Source organism: Amphiprion ocellaris, chromosome 5 (assembly GCF_022539595.1).
Source record: "Amphiprion ocellaris isolate individual 3 ecotype Okinawa chromosome 5, ASM2253959v1, whole genome shotgun sequence".
Lineage (NCBI taxonomy): Eukaryota > Metazoa > Chordata > Actinopteri > Pomacentridae > Amphiprion > Amphiprion ocellaris.
Window position 1 is genome coordinate 33398282 of NC_072770.1, and position 26761 is coordinate 33425042.

Consider the following 26761-nt stretch of genomic DNA (forward strand, 5'->3'; position numbering starts at 1 on the left):
CTGACAGCTTGACTGGAGTGAGAGGAGCCACTGGATGTTATGAAGTGAAGATATTGAGAGAACCAGGGACATTGTAGTTTCCTTACAGTCTTTAACGATAGAGGAAGTGCTCCAAGCTCCAGTTTCAGCTGTCTGTTATAAAGTGAGGGGCATTTTGCTGGCATGGTTTGGGTTTACTTGTTGCTTTAAAAAGAAGGGTGACAAACCAAGCGCACCAATAAAAAATTGTTGTTTAGGAATCACCTTTTCACTCATGATGAAACATTTCATTCCTGATGGCGGTGGTCCTTTTCAGGTTGTAGATACCCCCATCCACAGGGCATGAGCAGTCACTGAATGGGTTGATGAGTTATTTTTTAGTTTAGTTATCAGATTTCAAGCCAGTTTTGGTGATTATGGACCAGAGTGTTAGACAGCATTAATCACTACCACTATAACCCCTTTCGGATTAATCCCTCTAATGGAGTTCCAGAAGCTTGCAGAATCAATGCCAAAGTGCATTGAAGGTGTTCTAGTGGCACATAGAAACCCAGCATCCATGTCATCAATCTGTAGAATAAATATGTTGCATGCTGTGGCCTGTTTTTAAGTCACAGTTTTGTATGTTTTTCGTTTTGGCTGTAATAAACAGCCATAATTACGAGATCCTAATGCACACGCCGTTTTCTGATCGTGATCATGAGAGATTTTCCATAAATACAGGACAATGTGCAAGAACGCAGCAGGAATAGTATCAGTTTAAAACTTGCCTGAGAATCCTCCAGTATATCAGATTTCTACAGCATCGAAGTAAGACTGTTATTAGTACAAGAATAATTCATCTAGAAAGCTGCAAAATGTTTCCACCAAATATCTTGTTTCATAGTGTACTGCATTCTGTGTTTTACTCTCTTCTGTTGTATCTTGTTGATTGATGTTGGTGTCTTCGGTGAAGCCGTTTTTCTGATATTGTGTGCTTGAGGATTATACTGATCTGTCTAGGTTTGTCACACTGGTGCAGAGCTGAGCTCCATATTCACCTGAGCTTCAGTGAGTAAATGAGGCCATCTTGTGGTTAAAAACAGAACATTCTAACGATTTTAAACTTCATTCATGCCTTTCTTGCTTCACTGACCTGTTTTATAGCTGGTCCTTGATCATTTTATATTCAAAACATCATGATCTTAAATACCAATAATCAGATTTGTATAGTTCTATCAGTCGGTTCTGGTCACAGAAGGTTTTTTTCAGTTTCTTTTTTTTGTTTTTTTTTTACCAGAGGGGGGGGGGAAAGGAAGCAGCAAACAAAAGAGGCAGTGTAAGTTTAACAGTGAGGAAACAGAACTTTGACATTGATTTACAGGACAATAACTTATAAATGTTATGTTTTCTCCCCAGTAACCAAGTCAAAGTCAGGCAGTTTAATAAAAAGTAACTGAAAAAAGCAAATACACAAAAGACCATACTTTACCGTTTTCAACTTTTTTGGAATTTCATGATATTTTCTTAATTTATAATCCTGACATTTACATGACAAATTTATACCTGCTGTTATTTAAAAAAACTTAAAAACAAAAAACAAAAAAACAAACAAAAAACCCCCCATACAGTTATGTCATGAGTGATTCCCATTCAGTTTCGTTCATGACTCCACCTCTGCTGACAATCCCCATGTGACCTAGTGACAGGGTGAGGCTCTGGGTGCACTTGTTTCCGCTACGAAGGACCAGGAGGCCAAGGCTTGAACGGAGGGAGAGGTGTAGCGTGCCCAAAGTCATGGACTACCAACAGAAACTGGCTGAAAAGCTCACCATCCTCAATGAGAGAGGGAATGGGGTGCTGATACGCATGAACTACATTAAGAAGGTGAGGGAGACTTTGGAAACTAATGGTACACGCAACAGAGACGGGAAAAAAGGAACTTCTTCTTTCTTCATGTTTTGGTCATTTTCTCAGACATATGTGCCTACAGACAATTACTGCACAAAACAAAGATACATTTGAGAGTAAATGTATCACTAAATACTTATTCACTGCTCAGCAATTGACTAAATTTGATATTATTTGAATTAGTTTGTATTAACGTTTGTCTTCAGTTTCCACAGAGCTGTTAAAAGAGAACAATATGATCATTTTATAGATTGCAATCACTTTTATATATATATATACACACACACACACACACACACACACACACATACACACACATACACATGTACACACACAAGAAACAAATAATGATGTATAAAACAGATAAAGTAGAACATGTCAACATACTTTACATCTGTAAGGCACGGAAGTACAACAGAGTCCTCTAAGAATGCATGGCAGCAGTCAGAATCCAGAAAAGCACAATTTCTTAAAGTCAAGAGAATCTTCAGACAGTGTAACTTAAACTGTAGTAATGAGATAATGTGAAATAAACTGTGCTGTTTGTGCGGTTTGTCTATGTACTGACTGCACTTTGTGAGCAGTACAATCTCCCAACTGCAACTGAGCGTTTTTCTCCAAAGAGGAAGTGCAATCAGGAAGTCAGTCTGTGCTGTCAGTCAAAATTTTAGTTCTGAACTGAAAACTGTGAAGCTCACACAAAACAGAAGGAAATCTATTGAACTAGAGGGGCTCCAGGGCCAACCGTCTATTCTTCTATGATGTAATTTCACAAACCAAATCAGATTTGCTACCAGATATACATGTGCGCCACGTCTCTTCCGAGTTTAATGAGAAAGGAAGTCATCGAAATACAGCCTCCCTGGCAGAGAAAACATATCAGGGAATGTGATTATTTAAGCAGTAACTTGTGACAGGTCCATGGTTTGGAGCTTAGCTATTATAAAATCACCACGTCAAAGTATGTTTGGTTCATGATAATTCAGACATTTGTGACATGTAATGTATAAGCACCAGTATGCACAAACTCCATGCTTACATTTATCAGGAGAAGTAGTAAATAAAGAGTCTTAATATGAGCTATTTTAAAATGTTGCCCAGTGAAATTTTACGGTCCATGCATTATTAAAGCTTCTGCACTCAGGCATCACACTTGGGGTCTGCTACAGTCTTCCTCAGCTCAAGATTAGAGAATAACATCCTCCCATAATTCATTCTCTCACTTCTGTTCCAGTTATGTGCAGACCCCAAACTGCGACCCTCCATCCTAACAGACAAAGCTATGGAACCTGCCATCAAGTATATTAACAAGAAATTCCCCAACATCGACTTCAGAGGAAACATTGTAAGTATGAAGCAGACTCTTTTTCTAACCTAATCAGGGTGATCGTTTTTCATGCTTAGTTTCTTTGTGATTATAAAGATCACAAGCAGATTTCACTGAGATTTCTTGTCAGTTAATAATTATAACAGTGTGTGATCCAATGAAAATGCTGTGATTTAATGCTTTTCTGTTCTGTGTTGTGACAAAATGATTATCTCGTGAAAACAAAAGTCTGCTCTTGTGATAATAAAATAATGCTTATCAGAACAAAGCGTTGCATCAAAAGAAATATTTAAGATATTTGTGATGTAGAAAGATACAGCATGTTACAGTTTTTTTTGTTTTTTTGTATTGGATTTTACTGCATTGTCCAAATGTCTCTGTTCATATTTGTTTTATACGCATTTATAATCATCATTTATTTAATTTTATGCATTTTTAAGGATTGATTGATTGATTAATTGAATATTGAAGGGAGATGATATGTTCAACCACTGGAGAAAGGATTCATACAGTTTGCCACCTCACACCTGACTAGTAATGTTTTCATTATTCTTCATTACAGCAACATCTGACCAGCATTCAGCGACAGAAATCTGAAGTGCTTACAGCCACAAGCAGCTACTACGACTCTTTCATGGATGTCATAGAGTTCAGGGTGAGTTTTGTTTGATTTGTTTTGTGCTTCTCATCTTCCCCCCCTAAAATTTTACCTTTGGCATGACAAGAAAATGACCCCAAGCAAAGCATCAGACAATTAACAAATAGTGAAAAGTATTCAAGACAAGTGAAAAAAGGCTGTATGTCAGTCTTCAGATTTGAAAACACAAATGTGAAAAACCGTGGTGATCGTTGCAGCAAACAGAGCCCTCTTTGTTTTTGTATACCCTTTATTTTATCTTTATTTTAAACTTTGTTACCACAAAATACATTTACATATAGAGTGGTTTATACTGAATCAAGAGAATAATTGATTATATTCCCAATATCAAGGACACTTATTGTACCTCAGTGTGGTTTGTTGCAGTTTTTACTAGCTTCTTCACATTTGCATATTTCTGTGATGGAGGTCGCAGCCGAGCCAAAGGCATCACTGGGATTTGTGAGCTTGCAAATGACTCAATCTTGATGCTGTGGGAATATGCAAATGGTTAATGGTTATCAAGCTACAGGTTTCTATAAAAATGATAATATGCTTTGAAAATTTCATTAGAGACCTGACTTTATGCAGATATTGCTTTGTTCTTGTGCAGGTCGTTGTTTTCTAATCTAACTGTTCTCTGTTCTTCCCTCAGGACCACGTTTATGAGTTGCTGAACACCATCGATGCCTGTCAGTGCTTCTTTGATATTGTAAGTATTTGCTGGGTGGCTTGTAATTGCTTTAGTCATACTCAACATCTGCTCATAATCTGAAAAGCTGTCACTCTGTTCTCCTGTCTTAGTTCATGCTGCGGATGCATGTTGTTTACTGCTCCATGTTGCATTTTGTACTTTATGTTGTTTACTTCTTACTGCCCCTGGTGATGTTTGTTGGATGATTTCATTATCTGAATTAACCCTCCAATTATCCTCAAATATTACTAACATATTTTACCCTTGGGGTCAGTCTGACTCCAGGCATATTTGCCTCCAGAAAATCATCACATAAAATTGTTGACCAAGTTTGTGTCAGGCAACCCTTGATAATGAAACCTGAGCTGACCTGTACTCTAGCATCACCATCAGTCCAAACTTTTAAACTAGAATTAATCTTTCATACAAAATGCTTAATTTTATTTACTGACAACATTTATGACCCCAAGAGTATGAACCCTATTGGTTCTGGCAATGATATGACCTTTCCTGTAGTGCCACCATCAGGTCAAACTTTCAGTTTAGAGATAGTGTATCTTGTATGACACGGGACAAAACTTGGAATGTCTTCAGAGACATGGTGGCTGGAAATATTGCCCTTCCAGTCTCAACATTCCAAAGGCTTGCTGTTGCTTCACCTTTTGATTTGTAAATTCCTGCCAAAAGCAGCAAGCCAATGTAGTCAACTACATCCAAATTTTTCAAACTGTCCCCATATAGATGCTTCCCCTCTAAATTTGTCATCCCAAGTACAATATTTTCAGTCAGTGTAATGAAGAGCTCTAATGATGACTTGATGTCTTTAGCATGGCTGACTGCATTTCTGGTGGGGCCTGGAACCATTTTGATAATATTAGTAGCACTAAGTCTACCCTGCTGATGAAGAGGAGAAAGGGACCATATTATCTTTCCATTTTTGGAAGGGATCATGTCTGCTGGTGGTTGAGAGACAAAAGGAGGGTCAACAATCTTATTCGCATCAGGTGAACATTCTTCAATATCAGGGTCCTCCCCAACACAATCCTCTGTCTCAGAAACATTCTCCTCTAGGTCACTTACACTGTCAAAGAGTCTGCTCCAAAACACCATTGACAGTAAACCTTTTTCCACAGGATATTTTCAAGTGAAAGAGCCCGCAGATTGCAGATAGAGGGCTGCCCTGCAAGCTTTTAAATGTTTGCTCTTCCCATATTTTGCATGAATAACCAATGTCCTGCCGGGAATACCCACCCTCCACAGCATAGGAAATATCAGTTATCAAGTCTGCACCTGCAGGTGTGAGGATGTTAGGTCACTCAGACAGACAAGTTTTAAGCAGCTAAAGCAGCTTGGGGTCAATCAGACTCCAGAGGAACACCAGTGCATGCAATATGTGTTCAGCACACTGAAAATATTATCATGATAATTTTATGCTCAATCAGTCGTCCCCATCAAATTAGGAAAAGTCATGAAATATGAAGCAAAAAAAAAAAAAAAAAAGTCAGCTATTATTTTTTGAATGATAAACATGGAAAGTCAAAGTGACCCCAAAGATAATAGAAGAGTTAAATTGGCACCTCTTGCTTGTGATGTTAAACATGAAGTCCATCAAGATGATCTCTCAAGTCATTTTACTGTGCTGCATCTGTATTACACTATAAGCTGGAAGGAGGTAGTTGCAGATCAACTGACTCTGCAGCAATTTTTATCTCAGTCAGTCAACTTTGACTTCACCAAAAATTACCTGGATCTGATCGTCACCTACACGTCAGTTATCATAACGCTGTCTCGCATCGACGACAAGAAGGCTCTGGTGGGAATGTTCAACTGTGCCCATGAGATGACCAATGGGAGCAGGTAAGGAAATGAAAAACTACTGAATGGATCTGCACTGATCTCACTGATAGAGTACAGTGTAATTTGATGGATGACTGTGTTTTCCATTTACCTACTGCTTAAAATCCCATCTTTCCATCCTTGAGCACTTTAATTGAAAAAAAAATCCCACATCCATCAATATGACTACTCTGCTGATCGTCATAATTAATAAGAATTATAATTCATCATTGGCCTGACATTAACTTTTGTGCCAAGTGGTACTTTGGTAGTTTGTATTCACCAGTTTTGGAGGATGTATTCATACATTTCAAAACAAAGACATGGGTAGAAAACATGAACAAATACATTATAGAATAACAACAATATCATCTTCATTTGTATAGCACTATCAAAACAAAGTTAGAAACACTTAACATAGCAGGTAAATATCATATAAAACATAGAATCAGAATATATGGTGACAGTAAAGAGAAATAAAGAACCAAACAAATCAAACTGAAATTAGAAAATGGATGGTTTGCAAAGCATGCAAATATCACATAAAATGTACTGAACATAGTAAAATAAATACAAGTACTACCAGTAACATAAGATATAAAATAAACCGTTTACTCAGCCTGCCTTATTTCCTCAGGCACAGCAGTTTATACTGGGAATAGAAGTCACATTTGACTTGAGCAAGACCACACACAGTTAAACCCCCAGAGAGGGGCCTCAACTCTTCATTATTTCTGCTGCCCCAAAATTAAGCCGTGCAAAATGATTCAATTTCTTAAAGCCTAAATTTGTACCCTCAATAAAATCCCTGCCGCTAGATGACCGTACTTATGTAGCGCATCATTATTATGATGTCCTGCTTCTTTTCTTCTTCTTGTGGCTCCACTGACTAATTGCATGCTACATTGAATCTGCAGTGACCCCTCATACCCACGACTTGGCCAGATGTTTGTGGAGTACGATCATCCCTGGAGGAAGCTCACTGAGGAGTTTGGCCCCCATACAAGGGTAAATTCATCTGACATTAAAAAAAAATGTGTACTTGCTTATCATTAGCTGAAAATGGTACAAAACATTTTATGATTTGCTTCAGAGTCAAAGGTGGCCGGTGGCCAGGTGAAATATATAAAAATATGTTAATAAATTATACAAAATTTTCAGTTTCATTAACTTTTCTGCTTATATTAATGGGATGTTTTCCTCCTTGCAACCCCTCTCTATATTTTTATACCTTTATTTATTTAAACACAAAACATTTAGACCAAATTATAGACACTTCCGTCCTATCATATTACTGTCTTAACAAACAATTCCCCATTTGATGTTTTTTATTAGCTTTAAGGTGGTTAAAGTGTTTTATTCCAATCTGTCTGGCAGTATAATATGTTGTTATTAATCATAGCAGCATATTGTTGCAGCTCATTGTGAAAACAGAATCATGTTTTCACTTAGGAAATTACTGCTATGGATTTCATGACTGCACCACTCCATCAAATGAAAATATTTTATGCTCATCTTTCCAAAACTGACATATTTTGGTATCTTTGGAATCCTCACTTTAGCTGCACAGAGGCAGGAGTTTGCATCAGGTCACTAACTGCTAAGACGCTGACAGTTAAAAGGGCTTTGCTTGTGGTTTATCATGAAGTATGACTGTGTGTGCTTTAAACCACAGACTGCAGTTTATGAGCCTTGGATTTGGGGTTTGAAGCGCCGCCATCTCTTAATATCTGTGTATTTTGCCTTCTTTTGTTCATTTTCCCTCCCTCTCTCTCTGCATCTCCCCCGCTATCTGTCCTCCCCTCAGTCTGTGACAACAGCGTTGCTTTCCCTGAAGATGCTCTACCCACGTAGGAACCTTCCAGCGGAGCAGTGGCGGAGCGCCCAGCTCCTCAGCCTGCTCAGTGCTCCAGCTGCCATGCTGGATCCAGCCTGCTGTGACACTGTGAGTCCCCCTCTGCTCACCTCTCCTCTGGTATTTATCTGTGACAGAGAGAGAAGGGCGCTAAGAGAAATTACAGAAGGTGTCACAGCCAAGATGCTCTAACAGCAAATGTATTATTCTATAGGTCAAATACAGACTTATTGAAATTAGGAGCTCTATGTCCCATTTTCTCACCCTTCATACTTCCAATGATAATATATCATTTCAACGTAACGTACTGTGTTGCCTTTTAACTTCTTTGCTCCTTCCTTACATCCATCTTACTAGAGGATATTTAAAAACACCCACTTATTTAACTTCCTGCATCAGCACATTTTGGGAGGACAGTCAATAATTCTTTGAAATAAAAAAATCAATAAGCTCAGACTAACGCACAGAAAACTACTGAGCTTCCTCTGCAAATAAACAAGAGTACAGTGGCGATGCAGTGTAAAAAAAGAAGACACTATAGCATGATATGCTATACAGTCACCTCCTAAACAGACTGGCTTTTCCTTTTTTCCAAAAGATTGCTTTAGTAAACATGTCTGTGCTGGCAGCTCATACGTTTGTCGTCCACCACAGATGGCATGTGAATACCTGTCTATGGAGGTGATGGAGCGATGGATCATTAGTAAGTGTTTCTCCCTCTGACAGGATGTGAACATTTGCAAATTACACATTAGTACTAGCAGGATTCAGGTTTTTTCAGCACATCTCAGACACTCTGACATCTTGTACATATGAAGATAAATATGTAAGCACAACTACAACTAATAAAAGGATCTGGCTTAAGACACATTTCCAGTTAGCATTTTCCATAAATGACAATTAACTTTAACATTATCAGTGAATGACAGCTAGTTTTAAAATTACTTTTTTTTTTTTTTTTTTTTTTTTACTGTAACTGTTTTGATTTTGGTAATGCTCATACTCTTTGTGCTAGTATTGTTTTTGTGCCATCTTATCTCCAGAATAGTAATTTTGTCTTTGAAAATCTTCACACCTCACATCTTAATGATTAAAAGAAAAAGCAAACAAAGCCTTTAACCCAATTATTGATGATGTAATCACAAATAACCGCGGGATGCCCACAGTTTTTTAGACTTTATAGTGATTGTTGCTAACCTTCCTCCTTGTAGTCGGCTTTCTGTTGTGCCACAGCAGCCTGAATTCGAACCAGGCTTCCCAGGAGCTGTGGAAGATGGCTCTGCGGAGCGGCATCTACCTCATCCTCACCAGAGACGAAGTCCTCAACATACACAAGGTGTCTGAGGACCTATTCGACAGTATTAAAGGGTATGAAATCTGTCCTGCTGTGCAATGAGAAACGGTTGATGAATAAATATTTTAAAAACAAGATAACTGACAGTAGGTGCAAAATAATAAACCCTCATATTTCAAGCAGTAACGAATGGGAACTGATTTAAAAATGCATCTTAGATGCCGTACTCCGAGAGAGAAGAGTCCTCACCAGTAGCGTGACTCTCATTTAATTGTGTAAATTACTCATGGAGTGAGCCTGCATCAGCAGTCTCAACTGCCATATTTTGCAAATACCAAATCATTTTATGTATGAGTTTTAGGGAGAATTATTATTCATGAAATTACATATTGGTAGTAGCTAATACCATATGACTTATGTGAGTTGTGCAAAATTATCAAGCTGAATTTTTGACAACCACAGCATAGCAACTGCTGAGGTAAACTTCATTTTTTTCTAAACCTACTTCTCCATAACATTGCTGGATACACATTCAGTTTAAAATGAGTAAAATAAGCCTAAGACAGCCTTCAGCAATTTCAAAATTACAAATGAAATATGCCTTGACACTTTAACTCTGGCAATAAGAGAGGAGCTCAGTGTAAAAATAGACCAAGGTTAGCAAGAGAGGACACAAGGTTGAAGAGCAATTATAGTGAGTAATCCTTTCCATGGGATGAGTGTGTTATGATTTATAGTAAAATAGTTAAAGCACAGGCCTATTGAAAATCGAAACTGCCACGAAGTTAATAAATGTCAAGAAAAAGATATTATCAATCCCTGAGACTGGCATTAATCCATCTATGCATAAGAGTGGAAATGAGCTTGTGTCTCGTTAATTCTTTTTTCTTTTCTTTTTTCAGATATAGCAAGCGAGTCGCAGACATCAAGGAGTGCCGTGAGCATGCTATAGTCAACAGGTGAGCCTGGAAGGAAAATAACAACTGGTTTTACCATTTTTGTGCCATAAATACACAACAATGTGCATTTACTTTGGAACGAGCTGTGAGAACGTAATGTTTTGAATGTTATTACCAGTGGAGCTATGCACAGAGAGAGGAGAAACTTTCTGAGAGGAGCGCTGAAGGAATTATTTAAAGTTCTGGAAGATGAACCTGGGCTCCTGGGACCAAAGGTAGAAGTACAGTAAGGAGCATAACAGTGGTACTTGAGGAATTTAAAGCATGTCATTACTGCAAGTTATGACTCCAAAATGAAATTCTGGTCACATGACTTGTGATGTCTTTGATCCATCTTCCATCCAAATTGTATTTCATAGTAATTTAACTTTCACCAGTTGAAGTTGAGGCTCTTTCCTAACATTCATCTTCTGTGTTCTGTGGACCAATCAAATCCCTAAGGCCCTGTTTGTCTTCATGGCTCTGTCATTTTCTCGTGACGAGGTCCTGTGGCTCGTCAGACACTCTGAGAATATGCCAAAGATAAAGACGCCCGAGGATTACATTGACAAGTAGGTCACAGGTATATAGGAAGTAAACCACTGCTGTGGACTGCTGCAGCTACACACATGGACAAAATTGTTGGTACAACTCGGTTAATGAAAGAAAAACCCACAATGGTCACAGAAATAATTTGAATCTGACAAAGTAATAATAAATAAAAATTCTATGAAAATTAACCAATGAAAATCAGACATTGCTTTTGAACAGTGGTTCAACAGAATTATTTTAAAAAATAAACTCATGTAACAGGCTTGGACAAAAATGATGGTACCCCTAGAAAAGACTGAAAATAATGTGACCACAGGGACATGTTCAATCAAGGTGTGTCCTCTAATTAGCATCACAGGTGTCTACAAACTTGTAATCAGTCAGTCGGCCTATTTATAGGGTTACAAGTAGTCACTGTGCTGTTTGGTGACATGGTGTGTACCACACTAAACATGGACCAGAGGAAGCCAAGGAGAGAGTTGTCTCAGGAGATTAGAAAGAAAATTATAGACAAGCATGTTAAAGGAAAAGGCTATAAGACCATCTCCTAGCAGCTTGATGTTCCTGTGACTACAGTTGCACATATTATTCAGAAATTTAAGATCCATGGGACTGTAGTCAACCTTCCTGGATGTGGCCGCAGGAGGAAAATTGATGACAAATGGAAGAGACGGATAATAGGAATGGTAACAAAAGAGCCCAGAACAACCTCTAAAGACATTAAAGGTGAACTCCAAGGTCAAGGTACATCAGTGTCAGATCACACCATCCGTCGTTCTTTGAGCCAAAGTGGACTTCATGGGAGACGACCAAGGAGGACACCATTGTTGAAAACAAATCATAAAAAAGCCAGACTGGAATTTGCCAAACTGCATGTTGACAAGCCACAAAGCTTCTGGGAGAATATCCTATGGACAGACGAGACAAAACTGGAACTTTTTGGCACATCAGCTCTATGTTCACAGACGCAAAAATGAAGCATATCAAGAAAAGAACACTGTCCCTACTGTGAAACATGGAGGAGGTTCTGTTATGTTCTGGGGCTGCTTTGCTGCATCTGGCACAGGGTGTCTTGAATCTGTGCAGGGTACAATGAAATCTCATGACTATCAAGGTATTCTAGAGAGAAATGTGCTGCCCAGTGTCAGAAAGCTTGGTCTCAGTCGCAGGTCATGGGTCTTGCAACAGGATAATGAGCCAAAACACACAACTAAAAACAGTCAAGAATGGCTAAGAGGAAAACATTGGACTATTGTGAAGTGGCCTCTATGAGCCCTGATCTAAATCCTATTGAACATCTGTGGAAGGAGCTGAAACATGGCGTCTGGAGAAGGAACCTTCAAAACTGAGACAACTGGAGCAGTCTGCTCATGAGGAGTGGACCAGAATACCTGCTGAGAGGTGCAGAAGTCTCATTGACAGTTACAGAAATCGTTTGATTGCAGTAATTGCCTCAAAAGGTTGTTCAACAAAATATTAAGTTAAGGGTACCATCATTTTTGTCCAGGCCTGTTTCATGAGTTCATTTTTTAAAATAATTCTGTTGAACCACTGTTCAAAAGCAATGTCTGACTTTCATTGGTTAATTTTCATAGAATTTTTATTTATTATTACTTTTGTCAGATTCAAATTATTTCTGTGACCACTGTGGGTTTTTCTTTCATTAACCGAGGGGCACCAACAATTTTGTCCATGTGTGTATCTCTGCCATAATAGTGTGCAGAAGTATGGAAGTTATCCGTTGAATTTCAATCACAGAGAGAGCATCAGCAGTGAAGTAAATGAGGCCATAACAATCACAAAACATCTTGTATTCATTTGGTAGTAAGTAAGAAAAGCAGCAGTGCCACATACTGCAGCAGTTATACACAGCAAAGTTGTCTATGCAGATGAGATTTTACAGTGGATTTAACATTTTAATTCTGCAAAGAAATAACTAATAGTATTTCTGTGTCTGGTGTTGATTTGTTTCCTTTTTCTCCAGTCAGATGGCTGAGTTGCTGTTCCACATGGAGAAATTAAGAGGTCTAATGAGAAAACACATCCACGTAGTTCAGCGCTACCATGTTCAGTACCTGGCACAGTATGATGCTCTGGTCCTCAATGACACCATACAGGTACCTGCTGTTAGCAAGTGCATATGAGCACATGAATTGTTGAAAATGAACAGGAGTGTTTCCACAATTTTAAATTCTACATGGCAGGAATAAAAACAATGATGCTAATTGCATCTGTTACTCACAATCAAATCATCTTTATTCACTACAGAACATGTATGTGTGTCCAGAGGAGGAATCAGTCCTGATGACCTCGTTTGTCTCAACCCTGTCTGCCCTCTCAATCAAACAAGGTAATCACAAGGAAATACTGAGCATCATCCACATTTAAAATTAATATTAATGATCTAATAATAACATTTATGTATTTTTCTTTGCAGTGGACAACAAAGAAGAGTTTGATTTCAGAGCGCTTAGACTCGACTGGTTAAGATTACAGGTATGCAGATGTGTTGCACAGCTTCATATGTCATGTAGTGTTCATTTGAGAGTGTGAGATATAGAAATGTATGGAGATATCACACGTTTTCTTCATCCTTTGCTTCAGGCCTACACAAGTGTGAATAAGGCCCCTCTCCCACTAAAAGACTATCCTGACTTGGCAAAGGTGATGAACATGATCCAGTTTCACACAAGGACTGTGGACAGTCTGGAAGAGCTGCTGCAGGAGACATCTGATGTGTCCATCCTCTGGTCAGTCTTCTCCTCTCCTCTCCTCTCCTCTCCTCTCCTCTCCTCTCCTCTCCTCTCCTCTCCTCTCCTCTCCTCTCCTCTCCTCTCCTCTCCTCTCCTCTCCTCTCCTCTCCTCTCCTCTCCTCTCCTCTCCTCTTCGATAACTGCTTATCCTCTGTGCTTTCAGTTTCTACCCTCGCGTCTTTGAGAAGATGTTCATCCAGAGCAGTGAGGAGATGACTATGAAGCGTTACCTCATGGCCTTCCCGTCCGTCTGTTCTCACTTTGGTCACTGTGGACACCCGCTCTGCCCAGAAGAGGTCAGTGTTCAGTCACCTGCTGAAGAGCAGTAGTTATTAGGAGTTAGTTTTCCAACTCTCAAACTGCATGGTGGATCTTGACATTTGTTTCATGCAGTCTGCATTGATGCTGAAGTTTTCAGTTTGTATAGAAATAGAGACATTACTTTGTTGATGCTACTCAACACAAGGGAATGAGTGATTATTGACAGGGATATGCTGTACATGCTTATTTGCACCTTTTGCCAGCTTAGTCTGCAAAACTAAAAACATCTGAAACAGTTTCTATTTCCAACAGATTGATAATTAGTGTACACTGTGTTTGCATAGTATTTTGTGCATGCCTACCTGTGGATTCAGTGTGTCAACTTGTTTGCACGGTCTCACTCTACGCTTGTGTGTCTAGATGGACAGTATGGAGAAGAAGAGTCTACGCCTGTGTGTGACCTTCCTGGAGCAGATAGCCAAGCAGACCAGCAGTGTTGTGTTAGAGATATGTGCCGAGCAGCGCAACCTCCATGACCAGGTGAAGTCTGAGTCTATTTCAGATTTGAAAAAAAAAAACTAATTATCCAGCAGAGATTGATTCTGTGCTGGTTCATATCCAAATATAATCACACTAGCTGGAGGCAATCAACACACTTGGGAATTTGAATAAAATGATAAGACAGGTCTAAAAGTCTGGAGTTGATTAGTATAGTGGTGTTGTTTCACTAATCTGTTTATGAAAATATGACTATATAGAGCAATCTTACTTGTTTGTCTTTAAGGATGATATGTAATATTTGCTTGCCTGGTTTTAATTCTTTCACCCTTTCTCTCTATGTTTCTTTTGTGCTCATTCTCTCCTTCTTTGCATCCAATTCTCCACGTGAAAACCCCTCAGCTGCTGCCCAAGCACTGTGCTGAGACCATCAGTGCAGCTCGGCACCGAAAGCAGAAGAAGCCCGTGCAGAAAAAAGGAGAGGTCCAGAAAGAGAAGCCAGGCGCTGAGAGTTTGAGGAAAGACCGGACAGTCGCGACGAAGTCAGCTTCTCCCTTTATTTCCTTTGATTATTCCCATCATGTCCTCTATTTATCTCACACTGTCTGAACCTTTGATCATTATGCTGAACTGGCAGAAGTTTAGAGTAAATCTGAGTGTAACTGATGCATCCCAGATTTCTGGAGATGTGCAGCATTATCAACAGAACTGGCTCAAGTGAAGTAGTTGTTAGATAAACACTCGACGATGTTGGATTCTCTTTCTGCACTGTGGCTTCAGTTCTGCTGACATTTTCAGTTTTCTTTCTTCAACCAGTGATGCATTTCTTGCCTTCAATTACTAGGAAGACAGGATGAAAATGGTCTTGACTGCAAGACACAGTTTGTTTTGAACTTTATTGCCTTCAAATTGAATCAGTCAGTGTGGACAAGTACTGAATCAAACCAGTAAAAGTTAGAAACAAAACACCTCAACATATTAGAGAGAACCACATAGCAGTTTTACTGGCATCAAGTTTATTTTGGTGTTTTCATTGTTTGGTCATATTCTGTATTTAGCCACACTCAGAGGGCTCTTAAGTCTGAAGAGTTGTAATTCTGTCTCTTTCTCTCATCTCAGTTTTCCTCCCCTTTGCCTCGGTTTCTTTAAGATCTTTATTACCTTATTGTCTGAGAATAGAACATCCACAGTAAAGTCATTGTCAAAATATTTGTCCTAATTTCCTAAAGACCTGCGTCGTCCCTTCTCCTTTTCCGCTTCTTTTTCTCCTAGTGTGGACAAGATGCATCTGATGCTGACAGAGCTCTGCTCCTCCTACAGTCTCTGCAGTGACTTTATTGTCTTCAACCACATCGTTGTTCCCGCAGAGTTCCTCCTTTCTCATCTGGAGACACGCCTCTCTGAGTATGCTGCCATTACATTTATCTAAATAACGGTGGATGATATAATGTGTCCTGAAGGTGTAGAAAAAGTAGTGAGTCTCTGAAGTGACAGTTGTGGATTTTTCTCCCTCTTCATGTGCACCTTAAGAGGATGTCACTTGAGCAGCTCTGTAAACAATTACTGCCAGAAATATGATAATTGCTGATATGAGTGCCTGCTTTCATTGTGAAAGGAACAAGCTGTCCATGAACTACGGTTTTGTCTGCTAGTGCACAAAGACATTGTGCGAGTGTAACCCTGCATATTAACATAATGCCATTATTTTTCCTGTTTTTACTCTGCTGATGTTAAAACTAATTGACTGAAAGCTTCCTATTCTGCAAGCTGTCATGCATGCTTAACGGAAAGTGCAGAAATGTTAAATACAAAACGTGGAATCATTCCTGCCAGTGTGTGACTGAGCGCTGGGAAAACTGAAAATCACCTCAAGCTGCATTTTCTCCAAAGTGTCACTTATTTGGTGAGGTGCAGACAGGTTTTTGTCCTCCAGAAACTCAGGGAATCATTTGAAGCTTGACTCTTGCGAAATGTCTTCTCCATCTCTGTAATGAACCTGAATTCCCTCGCGTCAAGCTGTGTTGCACCCACTTAAAAATCTGAACAGAGATCCATCATGTCACTCCCATGCTCTGTGTCATTTCAGTGCTAACTGCTGTTTAGATTAGGGCCTTGGTACCAGGGTAACCTAATGTTTCTCTGTATATGCTCTGTTTAGTCTCCCTGTCTTAGCTGATGATTATCTCCCCTGTCACCTTAAAATTAGCGACCTCGAGTAGCAGCATGCTCGCAGTGATCAGTCCTTCTGTGGCCAAAAACTGTAAATACAGTCAGGGAGAAAAAAAAAAGGTGAGAGAACGAAGGTTCCCAGCAAAAATAAATACATTTGCAGCAAAGCCCTGGAGTGGTGAATGTGCTGACCTAATGAGGGTAGGGCCGAGTCGCCATGGCTCGTTTAACCTGCTTTAAGGTCCCATCTGTCCACCCTCAGTCCACTTCAGCACGGTGACAAGTGACGTTGGTTCGACTTGTTTCTCCAGGATCATCGTGATAATGGCAAATTACAACCAGACCACCCAGGAGATAGCCCGCCCCTCTGACCTCCTGGCAGGGATAAGGGCCTATACAACCAATCTGCACAGCCTCTCCAGCTACGTCAATGTGGACGTCACCCGGCTGGTGAAGAGTGTCCTGCTGCAGCAAACGCAGCCGCTGGACTCCCGCGGAGCCCAGACTGTCACCACAATCTACACAAACTGGTGTGTGTGATATATAGGCGTACCTATTGTGCACTGCATCTGATTTTTTTTTTTTTTAAAAACATATGTATCCAAGTATATATTCACGTATTGCCATCTGTAGCATAAACCTCACACACACACAGAAACCCACAGGAAGCAGAACTACACATGCATGTTGCACAACTTGTACTGCAGCACACAGAAGTGCATCATCCAGAACATTCTCAGCCTTGTCTCCTTTTCTTACTTTCTCTTTGTCTCTCACCTCATGCTGTTTAATTGGAAATCAAAGTTGCTGAGGAAATTATATCTTGTTTTGTGTGTTTCCTTTCTGCATCTCAGGTTCCTGGAAAGTCTTCTGCGTCAAGCGAGCAACTCCCTCATCGTCCACTGTCCCACAATGCAGTGCTTTGTCAGCCAGACTACTGACAATGAACCAACTTTCAGAGCAGAGGAGTTCTCAGATATTACAGGTCAGCACTGGAGCTTGATTATGGTAATTTTATCTACAGTAAGCATGGAAGTGTTAAAAGTTAGAAGTGCTACTTTTTGCACATTTTTTAAACTATCACTTCTAAATTCACAAAAAGGTACTGACAGATAAGTGAGACAAATAATATAAAAGCAGCACATGTGGTAATGAGGAAATTATTCTTTGACCTTTATTGCATGTTACATTGTGGGATAAAGCAATTCACAAGGCATTTATCAGTGATGTGCAGCCCTTAGTATCCATAGCAACAACTTCAACTTTTGAGAGGTTTTATTTTGAGCTTGTCTATGTTGTACAGTAACTTCACATTTTTAAGGTGCAGCCTTATAAAGTATTTTAGACATGGGGTGTTCCCTTGTTGCATTCTTAAACATATTTTACTCTATGAGAATAGTGTCAAAAAGTGTGAGTAAGAGAGACTTTTTTTGTCATTTTAATTTTTTGCAAATACAGTTTTATATTTGACAGGTTTGAAAAGTTTCTCTGTGCCCAGAGTTTTAATGATCACAAGGATCACCAATCCAAGAGATGACTCACACTTATTAAATGACACAACTTGTAGATCTTGTTCACTCCTGTCACACATCGCATGCAGACGGAGCGTTGTTGCTCAAGAGGATGTGAAGCTTGTCATCGCGGTGGTGTGTGGCGATTTCTTCCACACCGCGTGTCGTCCAATTTATTCTGACTCTGCCTGGCTGATGTGAACTTCAGAATTTGCTTCTCATCTCCCCCACTCTCCCATCGCTGCCTCATAACTATTCCAGCATCACTTGTTTCTCCTCCACACAGCCTCCTGATCCTCCTCCACACTACCTCGTATGAGTAGTGGACCTGTGACTGTATTTAGGCTATATTCACACCACGTCAAACCATGGCTCACGCACACACAAGCGAACATGAACAGTATACATGCATTTATAAAGGAGACCGCTGCACTTAAGTAGACGCTCCCACACAGTTACATCATTATTGTCTATACTGACTCCAGAGTGAGGTATCTACTTGCCTCACAGTGACTCACCTGCACATCCATTAACCATTTCCAATTTTAGCCACCCACGTCCCTGTGCATCCATATTCATGTAGATGTCAAGCCGAGTTAGAGGTCTAATAGCTGCAGTCGCCTCTGTCTGACTGATTCAGACACTTAGAAATTACATTGAATCATCTCTATCATCTGTTTCACTAGTAGAAAGTCCATCCATCCATTATCTAGACGCCACTTAATCCTTATTAGGGTCGCAGGGGGGCTCGAGCCAATCCCAGCTGACTTAGGGCGAAGACGGGGACTGTCTATCGCAGGGCGAAATACATTATATAGACACTCACATTCACGCCTACGGACATTATAGAGTTACCAATTAACCTGAGCATGTTTTTGGACTGTGGGAGGAAGCCAGAGTACCCAGAGAAACCCACGTATGCACAGGAAGAACATGCAAACTCCACACTGAAAGATCCCTGGAAGGCAGGGATGCAAACCGGGGATCTTCTAGCTGCAAGCCGAAAATGCTAACCACCAAGTCACTGTGCAGCCCTAGTAGAAAGTCAAGCTTTGCATTTGATTCCCGTAAAAACGGTGTAAAGAAACAGTGCATCTTCACTCAAGCTTTCTTTTGTGAATTCATGTAGACAGGGCAACATGTTAACCACAATACTTAAATTATTCATGTGAACTTTCAAACAGAGTTACAGGCTTTGGCAGAGCTGCTGGGTCCATATGGCCTGAAGTTTCTGAGTGAGAACCTCATGTGGCACATCACCTCTCAAGTCAGCGAGCTGAAGGTACAGTGTGGAGCGATGGACTTGTTTTAAAAATGTAAACTAGTGGTTTGTATTATCTACACTGATGTGTCAAATTTAGTTTAAGCTAAATTTAGCTCTTGTTTTCTATCACATCTCGTCAGATCTCTTGCATTAGGTGTTTTGGCTGTTTGTGTGCAGCAGACAATGCAGTAAGTGTGGCAGTTTGGCTTCTAAAGCCCACAAATTATCAAGCTAGAGAGCAGTTATTATTGTCTTTGTATAGGGACACAAAGGCACAATGAAATAACTAAACACAGTCTATTCATACAGTTCACTGACTTCTGTTTGGAATCAGTTTTAAATTCTGTTAAAAAGGAAATGTAAATTGAAAAGGCTTTTTTCACGGAAATGAGACATTATACATTTCAATTTCATAATATTTTGTCAAAAAGTCACAGTCATTTCCAAATATATTAGTTTTGCTAGCAAAGATGTAGTCACAGTCTATGAATATAAGTTAATTAAAATACATTTACTGACTTCCTTGTACTGTGTAAAAAAGGCTCATGTAGAGGCAGTTTAGGGCATAAAACCTGTAGATCTCTTCTAAAACAAACTCTAGATCCTCACACACAGTTAATAATGCTGTACTGCGTCATGCTTCCCATTTTGACACCTGGAACTGAAGCGAGAAGTTGCAGGATTTACCGCCAGACAGACCTGTCACAGTTATGACCTCACCATTGTAACTCCGTACTGTAAGTGGTTTTATTACCTATTTCACTTTCATCTCTTCTTAGAAAATGGTGATTGAGAACATGGACATCCTGGTGCAGATGAAGAACAACTTTGATAAGCCCGAGGAAATGTCCAATCTGAAAAAGAGGCTGACAGGTGAGAAGTACAGAGGGAAGATGTGATGGAGGAGGTAAAGGTGCTGAAAAGAGCTGTAGAAAAAAGGAGACTGGAAGAGGAGGATCTGATGAAAAGTAAAAGGTGAGAAGAGCAAATACGAAACAGATTAGAAGAAGAACGATACTAAGAAGTGAGGGGGAGTACTGTAGAAAAAATAATCTAAGCATAGACCACAGTCACTTTCATTCTTCTCCAGAAACAAGTATCAAGTACTGCAAACAGCAATCAGGTGCCAGTAAATGGATAAATAAGAATAAGAGTTAGAAATTCCACCAGTATATTTATGTAAGTACTGTGCTAAAGTAGGCTTTTGAAGTTCCATTTTATGCATCTATATGTTCTACTTAAACACCTAGTTTTTGCTCCTTAAAGTGCATTTGATTGCTCTAGTTTTAGGTTGCATTGCTACTTAAGATTTTTACATTTTAGGCATACGGTATGAATAGATTATTTATTGTTCAATTAAGATCCAGCTCTGCTTATTACAACAGAAAAATGCCAGTTATGCATCAATGCAATGATAATCCAGTAATACTTTAGATTCTGATGATAACGATTACCAGTAAGAGTTTAAATGTGGGATTTTTTTCATTTATTTTTTTACTGTGTAAGGGTTTTTCCACCGCATGGTTTTCCTACTCCAACGCATGACACGTCAACATCTATTCTTCTTCAGACTGTAATCACAAGCTCATCTCAGGTCTCATTAAATTCTCATGATAATATATGATCTTAAGCCTCAGCCTGATCCCCCAGAGTGACATTCTCATCCATGTAGGAGCCACAAGTTAATTAAGTGCAAATAACCGGTTGTGCTGTCAAACCCTTAACAATTTGTTGTTATCAGTAATGGCATGCTTTTGTTTGTTACAACAGCAATTTGTCACACATTCACCCACAGTGTTATAATTGGGGACACTGCGCTAGCAGAGCAGTTTCGTTTCATGCTTAAGTACAGTATAAAGACAACAGGTGTAAAGCTCAGATTTGTTCTATATGTGCATGTAGGTGGAGAGAACGTGCTGAAGAGGATGACCATCATCGGGGTGATCCTGTCCTTCAGATCAATGGCACAGAACTGTCTGAACGATGTACTGTCCAAGATTTTATTATATAACCTATATAATGAAACTGTGTAGAGTGTGGTGTAGATATGAAATATATGTGGAGCTGATATTATCTTAAGTCCTTGACATTATATATAAAAGTCTCTCCTTTGTTATGGATGATCCCAGTAATATTGTGTTGTATAATTCTGCAATCTAGATCCTGCAAAAGCATTGTCCCTACCTGATGGGGCCCATCGAGTGCCTGAGAGACCTCATCTCTCCTGAAACTGACATTAAGGTAAAGCACAGCTGTTCTCCCATGTCAAGAAATTTAAACGGTAAAAAAAATAAAAAAAAGTCATCCATATGTTAGAATCCCACTGAGGAACAAACGTTCAGTAATCAGGTTTTCACTGTGCAAGAATCATCACATCACAGTTTACCAACAGTGTATTCACAGTTTGTTTTCAATGGGTTACCTTATTGTGGGAAAATTTGTACTGAAGGCCTGTTATTGTATTGACAAAATGTCTGTTTCCTTTGAGATTGGAAAGGTTGATGAGGTGATGGACTGTCATCAAAGGCTAAGAAATGGAGAATACAGCATGTGTGTGTGTGGCAGAATTTAATATGTTTAAATAATAGACAAAAAGCAATGGTAAATCTGAGCTAAGGGGCTTAAGAGAAACAATTTTTTTTTGGTTCTTTAGTACTAACCAAATTAAATTCCTTATCTCCCTCTGGGGTAATCTGTGTGACTGTGACTCATGAACTCTCCTTCCCTGTACTGACGTCTGGCCTCTGAGTACAGCATGACAGCCGTGCCACAGCCTGGGCCAGGATAACCCCAAAGACGTCAGCAGCCCTCCTCGTGCCTCCGTGAGAGACTCTGATCGCTGCTGCAGCTCTGCTCTCTGAACCACATTAGTGGAAACATTCTGCCCAGACAGGCCAACCATGCATGTAACCAGAAATAGGGCAAGATCAAAAGCCGAGCGTCAAGACAAAGACACCCACCGCTAGTTTAGTGTCACTCCTGGAAGAATATGGTGTATGTCACTTCTGTTGCTGTCATATGAAAAGCAAAACATAGAAAAGCATCCCACTGGCTGTGTTTCGGAGAAGTCGGTTGGACGGTAAAATGTAAGAAGCGTTCAATTTGGACCACAGCGGCTCAGTCATTAAAAACGCATGACGTGCAGATTCAAGGGAAAGTGAAGGAGAACATAAAAACACCACACAGTTACAACAGTGTGCCTCCAGTTAAATCAGTGTCTGTCTAGATTTGATCTTTGACCTTGTGGATTTAAAATGTCATCACTTCATCATTGTATTCTGTCAGATATCTGTGTGACATTTTGTATCAAATAAGAATTGTGACCAAAAATGTGTTTTGGGAGTTGGTAGTAACCTGATCTTTGACCATCAAAATCAAATCACTTCATTCTTGAGTCCAGCTGAACATTTGCACCACATTTCAAGAAATTCCATCCATTTGATATAGTTTGACGCAGAGACACTAAAGAGACCCAACTGTGGAAGCACTAAAAGGGAAAACTGCGTGCGAAGGGGTTAAATGCACCTCATGTCAGCATTTTCACCTCCTTGGTGCGGAAGCTTCAAACTGCTTATTATAGATACACTTCCCTTAATGCTGCATGACCTTACAGGTGACTCTGAGCGTTTTTGAGCTGGCGTCTGCTGCAGGCCTGCCGTGCGATATCGATCCTGCCCTCGTTGCAGCTATTGGCAGCATGCAGACAGGTAACACTAAAACTACACAACACGCTGTGCTTTAACAGTTTACTCACCAGGAAGACAGAGCGTTCTTTTATTTCTCCATTTGTAATTTATTGCAACCTTGCAGACAACACATCCATTGATGAGGAGTACAAGTTGTCCCGTTTGTTGCTTGTCTACATCGCCGTGTCCCTGCCTACCTTGGCCCTGGACCCCAACTCGTACTACAGCCGAGAGCATGGAGGTGCACGTTCGTTCATTCATTTCAGCTTGCTTGACAGTAATTATTCTCCAGGCAGCCCTCAAACCAACACTAATCACTTGTACTTCCAGCCATTATTTACCAGCTGCTGATGTGTAAAATGAGGGACTCCACCCAGGAACATGAGGCTTATTAGCATCTCCGTGTAGCATACTTTCCAGTCTGACATGGTCCGAAGCAAAGCAAGTTGGTTAATGAGAAACACGTTTGTGCTGAGAGGCTTTTGTTTACAGATAACTGCAGCTGACGTGCATTGATACGGTTGCTCTTGGCATGTGGCCTTGCCGACCCTAACCGCTTGGCTCAGAGCCTAGACTGAAACATTAAGAGCAGTAAATAGCTCAGATTTCTATCAAAGCACAAAGTGGCATTTTGTCATAGATTATTTTCTTTGTCTCTATTTTCCATTGACATATTTTAAATAAATCTAGCCAGTGACCCTGCGGAAATGCGCTCAGCATGCTTCCTCTTAAACGTTGCAGATCATTAAGTAGATTTCTCCAATCACTGGGCTACAAAAACATCCTCTTTGTGGCTAAATTACGGGACATGCTATTCTATTTTTCATTAATGCCTTTTGTATTTTTTATTTCCTTAGGTCACAACAACAACATCCACTGCTTAGCGACGGCCATCAACCAGCTGGCTGCTGCCATGTTCACCATTCAGAACCAGAGCGTAGAGCAGCAGCTCAAAGAGTTTCTCATGGTGAGTGGTTAACATTTTGTTATGGAAACTTTAAAGTTTGGAAACAAAGAGGGAGATGTTCATTGTTATGTAGGATTGGCAAATATTATACACATCTGACCACTCTTTACATGCCACTGATTGCAGCCCCTTTATTAAGCATCTTAAGCTGTTGTTATAATTATTAGTATTAAAATAGGGAATTATTCCAAATCTTTTGGGAGCTTCACACTATTCCTGGATATTTTTTTGTAAACCTTGGTCAAATTAAATGGATCACAGTAACATTGGGATGCTAGGTGACATATTCAAGATGTTGTCGACTGTGTAAAGCTCAAGATCTATTGTCCTATATTGTTGTAGTATGATGTGTTGATGATGTGTTGTTGTTGTTGCAATAGTAACTGGAACAACACATCATCAGTAGGGCAAAACTAACCTGCCTCATGATGGTCTCAACCCAGTTCTCGTTCCCTATTGGGTGAACAATCCAACGCTTGGTAAATTCTGCTTCACAGTGATACGAAGAGCCGACATGGAAGGATCAAACATAGAAAATCCTGAGAACCAATAATTAAATTACAGTATTTGAAATCATACAAATTCAAAAAAAAACATTCGTCACAGATTCTATACAATCAAATTTAATTATATTCATATATTCTTATAACAAGTACTAAACAAAGCACTTAGACATCTCATTATAGACAAAATAGAAGCGTTAACTACTTCTTTTTCTCTAATAAGTACTTTACTTTTAATGTGGAATAAATGTAAAAAATTATTCACATGACATAAGCCTGGGAAGGAAAACTCACTCAGCTGAACAGTGCATCCCTCACAGACCTGGACAGCAGTGAATGTTCTAAATAAGACCATTTCACAGGAAACACAGGTGAGTTTCATGACTGTGTTTTAGTGCTGAGACCTTTATTAAAGCCACTAAAAGTAAAAGACACATGACGAAGGACAAATGGTTTTCTTGGGCACACAACTCTGACAGTATTTGATTTGAAGAGCTTTCTCAAGACACTGCCAACCTTTTGCCCCAGTTGAGGTCAAGTCCAGCAGCGTGAAAACGTTCCAGTTGTTTGATTTTCTTCTCTTTTAAACTTCCTGTCACTCCACAGCTGGCCTCCTCCGCTCTGCTTCAGTTGGGACAAAATGTAGAAAGAGTGGAGAGCAAAAACCGCGAGTCCGTCTACCTGCTCCTACACATGGTAGGGTCATAGGGATTCATTTACTTTAAAAATGCAATAAGGAATTTGTGGGATTAGAACTTGACTAATGGAAAACCTTATGACCCTTAATTAACTGAATTTTTTTCTCTTTACAATAACCCATCAGACCTGCAGTGTCTTCTATAATGGCTTGCTGGTTATCTCTGAAGCACTAATAAATGAACTTTATAGTAATTATGCATATTTTAAAGGGGTTCTACAATTTTAGATTGATGAAGAGAGCTTTTGCCACAATAAAAATGCCAATTAGAAGGTCAATTTTTAATGTTTAGGTTAAAGTATTATAATTTTATCACATCCCCCGTATCTATAATCTATACTGTGGTTTATTCCTCTTTATTACTGTGGTAAATGATCAAAAATACCTCAGTGAGCCTCACTGGAAGATGTGATCCTTTACTATCATGAACACAGGAACTTTAGTTTATTTTAAGTCAGTCCCACACATATCATCCCACTGATGTGAAAACTCAAATTCCCAACAAACATTCAATATCGTCCTATTTAAGTAGCATTTCTTACGAATTTCACTGTGCAGCTATTTTAAGGGAATGACTTTTTGAAAAATGAAACGATGAGTAAGTTGTTTTTAAGGATGATCAAAAGCACTTATGGCTACTGATCTCTTAACTGGATATGTTAACAATGAGAAAAACTCCTGTGATTCATCTAGATTGTGGAGGAGTCTCCGTTCTTGAGCCAAGACATGCTGGAGAGCTGCTTCCCGTATGTTCTCCTCCGAAACGCCTACAGGGAAGTGTACAGGTCCTTCGTTGTCACTCTGGGCTGAAGACTTTGTTAGATGCTTTTAGTTTAACTGTTATTTATCCAAAAGAGTTTTTCAGCGAGCATCCATGCTCTGCTTTCATCACCACTCGGCAGCCTGTGATTCATGCAGGTCTCCAGGTTAAACGTGGCCTTGGATATTTTGATCGCAGTACATGTTGATTCCTGTGAGTCAGAACTCTGTATGTACCCTCTTAAAAAATCCTCTTCCCTCATTTTACGTGATCTAGACTTGCTTTCATGGTGCAGAATCATGATGTAGATCAGTAGTTTTGCTAATGTCAGCTTAAATAATTCTCATCAGCAGCTCAGGTCAATTCTGTCAGTTTTAAACTTACTTTTGCCATAAACATGTTTTTAAATATTTTTAGACTTGAGCCGCAACCAGTGTTACATAGATGATGGTATTAACAGTTGGTGTGTAACATTATTTCTTGCGATTTTAACCAAATTAAAAACAAAACAAAACAATAATAACATGCTTGTTTTCTTTTTGTCTGTATTCAACATATGTGCTTTGTCTATTTCCAGTCTGCCCTCGCTACCCTCCCATCTCTCCTCCTCGTCCTCTTCATATTTCATGTACAATTTAAATGATGCACTCCAGCTTTACAGAGCTGAAAGTGCTCTTTGCTAATTTTAGG

At 39.5% G+C, this 26761-nt stretch overlaps 1 protein-coding gene across 1 annotated transcript; it reads left to right on the plus strand.

The window, feature by feature from the left end:
- The first annotated feature begins 1672 nt into the window (after positions 1–1672).
- On the plus strand, positions 1673–26594 carry nckap1l (NCK associated protein 1 like). The gene is made up of 31 exons (XM_023284630.3): positions 1673–1845; positions 3104–3214; positions 3759–3851; positions 4489–4545; positions 6242–6384; positions 7281–7371; positions 8171–8308; positions 8873–8921; positions 9430–9586; positions 10415–10471; positions 10590–10686; positions 10913–11022; positions 12987–13119; positions 13271–13352; positions 13440–13498; positions 13607–13752; positions 13919–14051; positions 14437–14556; positions 14917–15056; positions 15787–15918; positions 16995–17213; positions 17538–17668; positions 19379–19476; positions 20238–20331; positions 21361–21443; positions 21619–21699; positions 23072–23165; positions 23269–23385; positions 24002–24111; positions 25221–25310; positions 26005–26594. The coding sequence occupies exons 1-31, from the start codon at positions 1756–1758 to the stop codon at positions 26119–26121; spliced, it is 3372 nt and encodes a 1123-aa protein (XP_023140398.2). The 5' UTR covers positions 1673–1755; the 3' UTR covers positions 26122–26594.
- Positions 26595–26761: the final 167 nt, after the last annotated feature.

Excerpts from the sequence above, each read along its gene's own strand:
- nckap1l (XM_023284630.3), top strand. The coding sequence starts at position 1,756 with ATGGACTACCAACAGAAACTGGCTGAAAAGCTCACCATCCTCAATGAG. Across the intron at positions 7,372-8,170 it reads AGTTTGGCCCCCATACAAGG|TCTGTGACAACAGCGTTGCT; the intron begins GTAAATTCATCT and ends TCCTCCCCTCAG. Across the intron at positions 13,753-13,918 it reads TCTGATGTGTCCATCCTCTG|TTTCTACCCTCGCGTCTTTG; the intron begins GTCAGTCTTCTC and ends CTGTGCTTTCAG.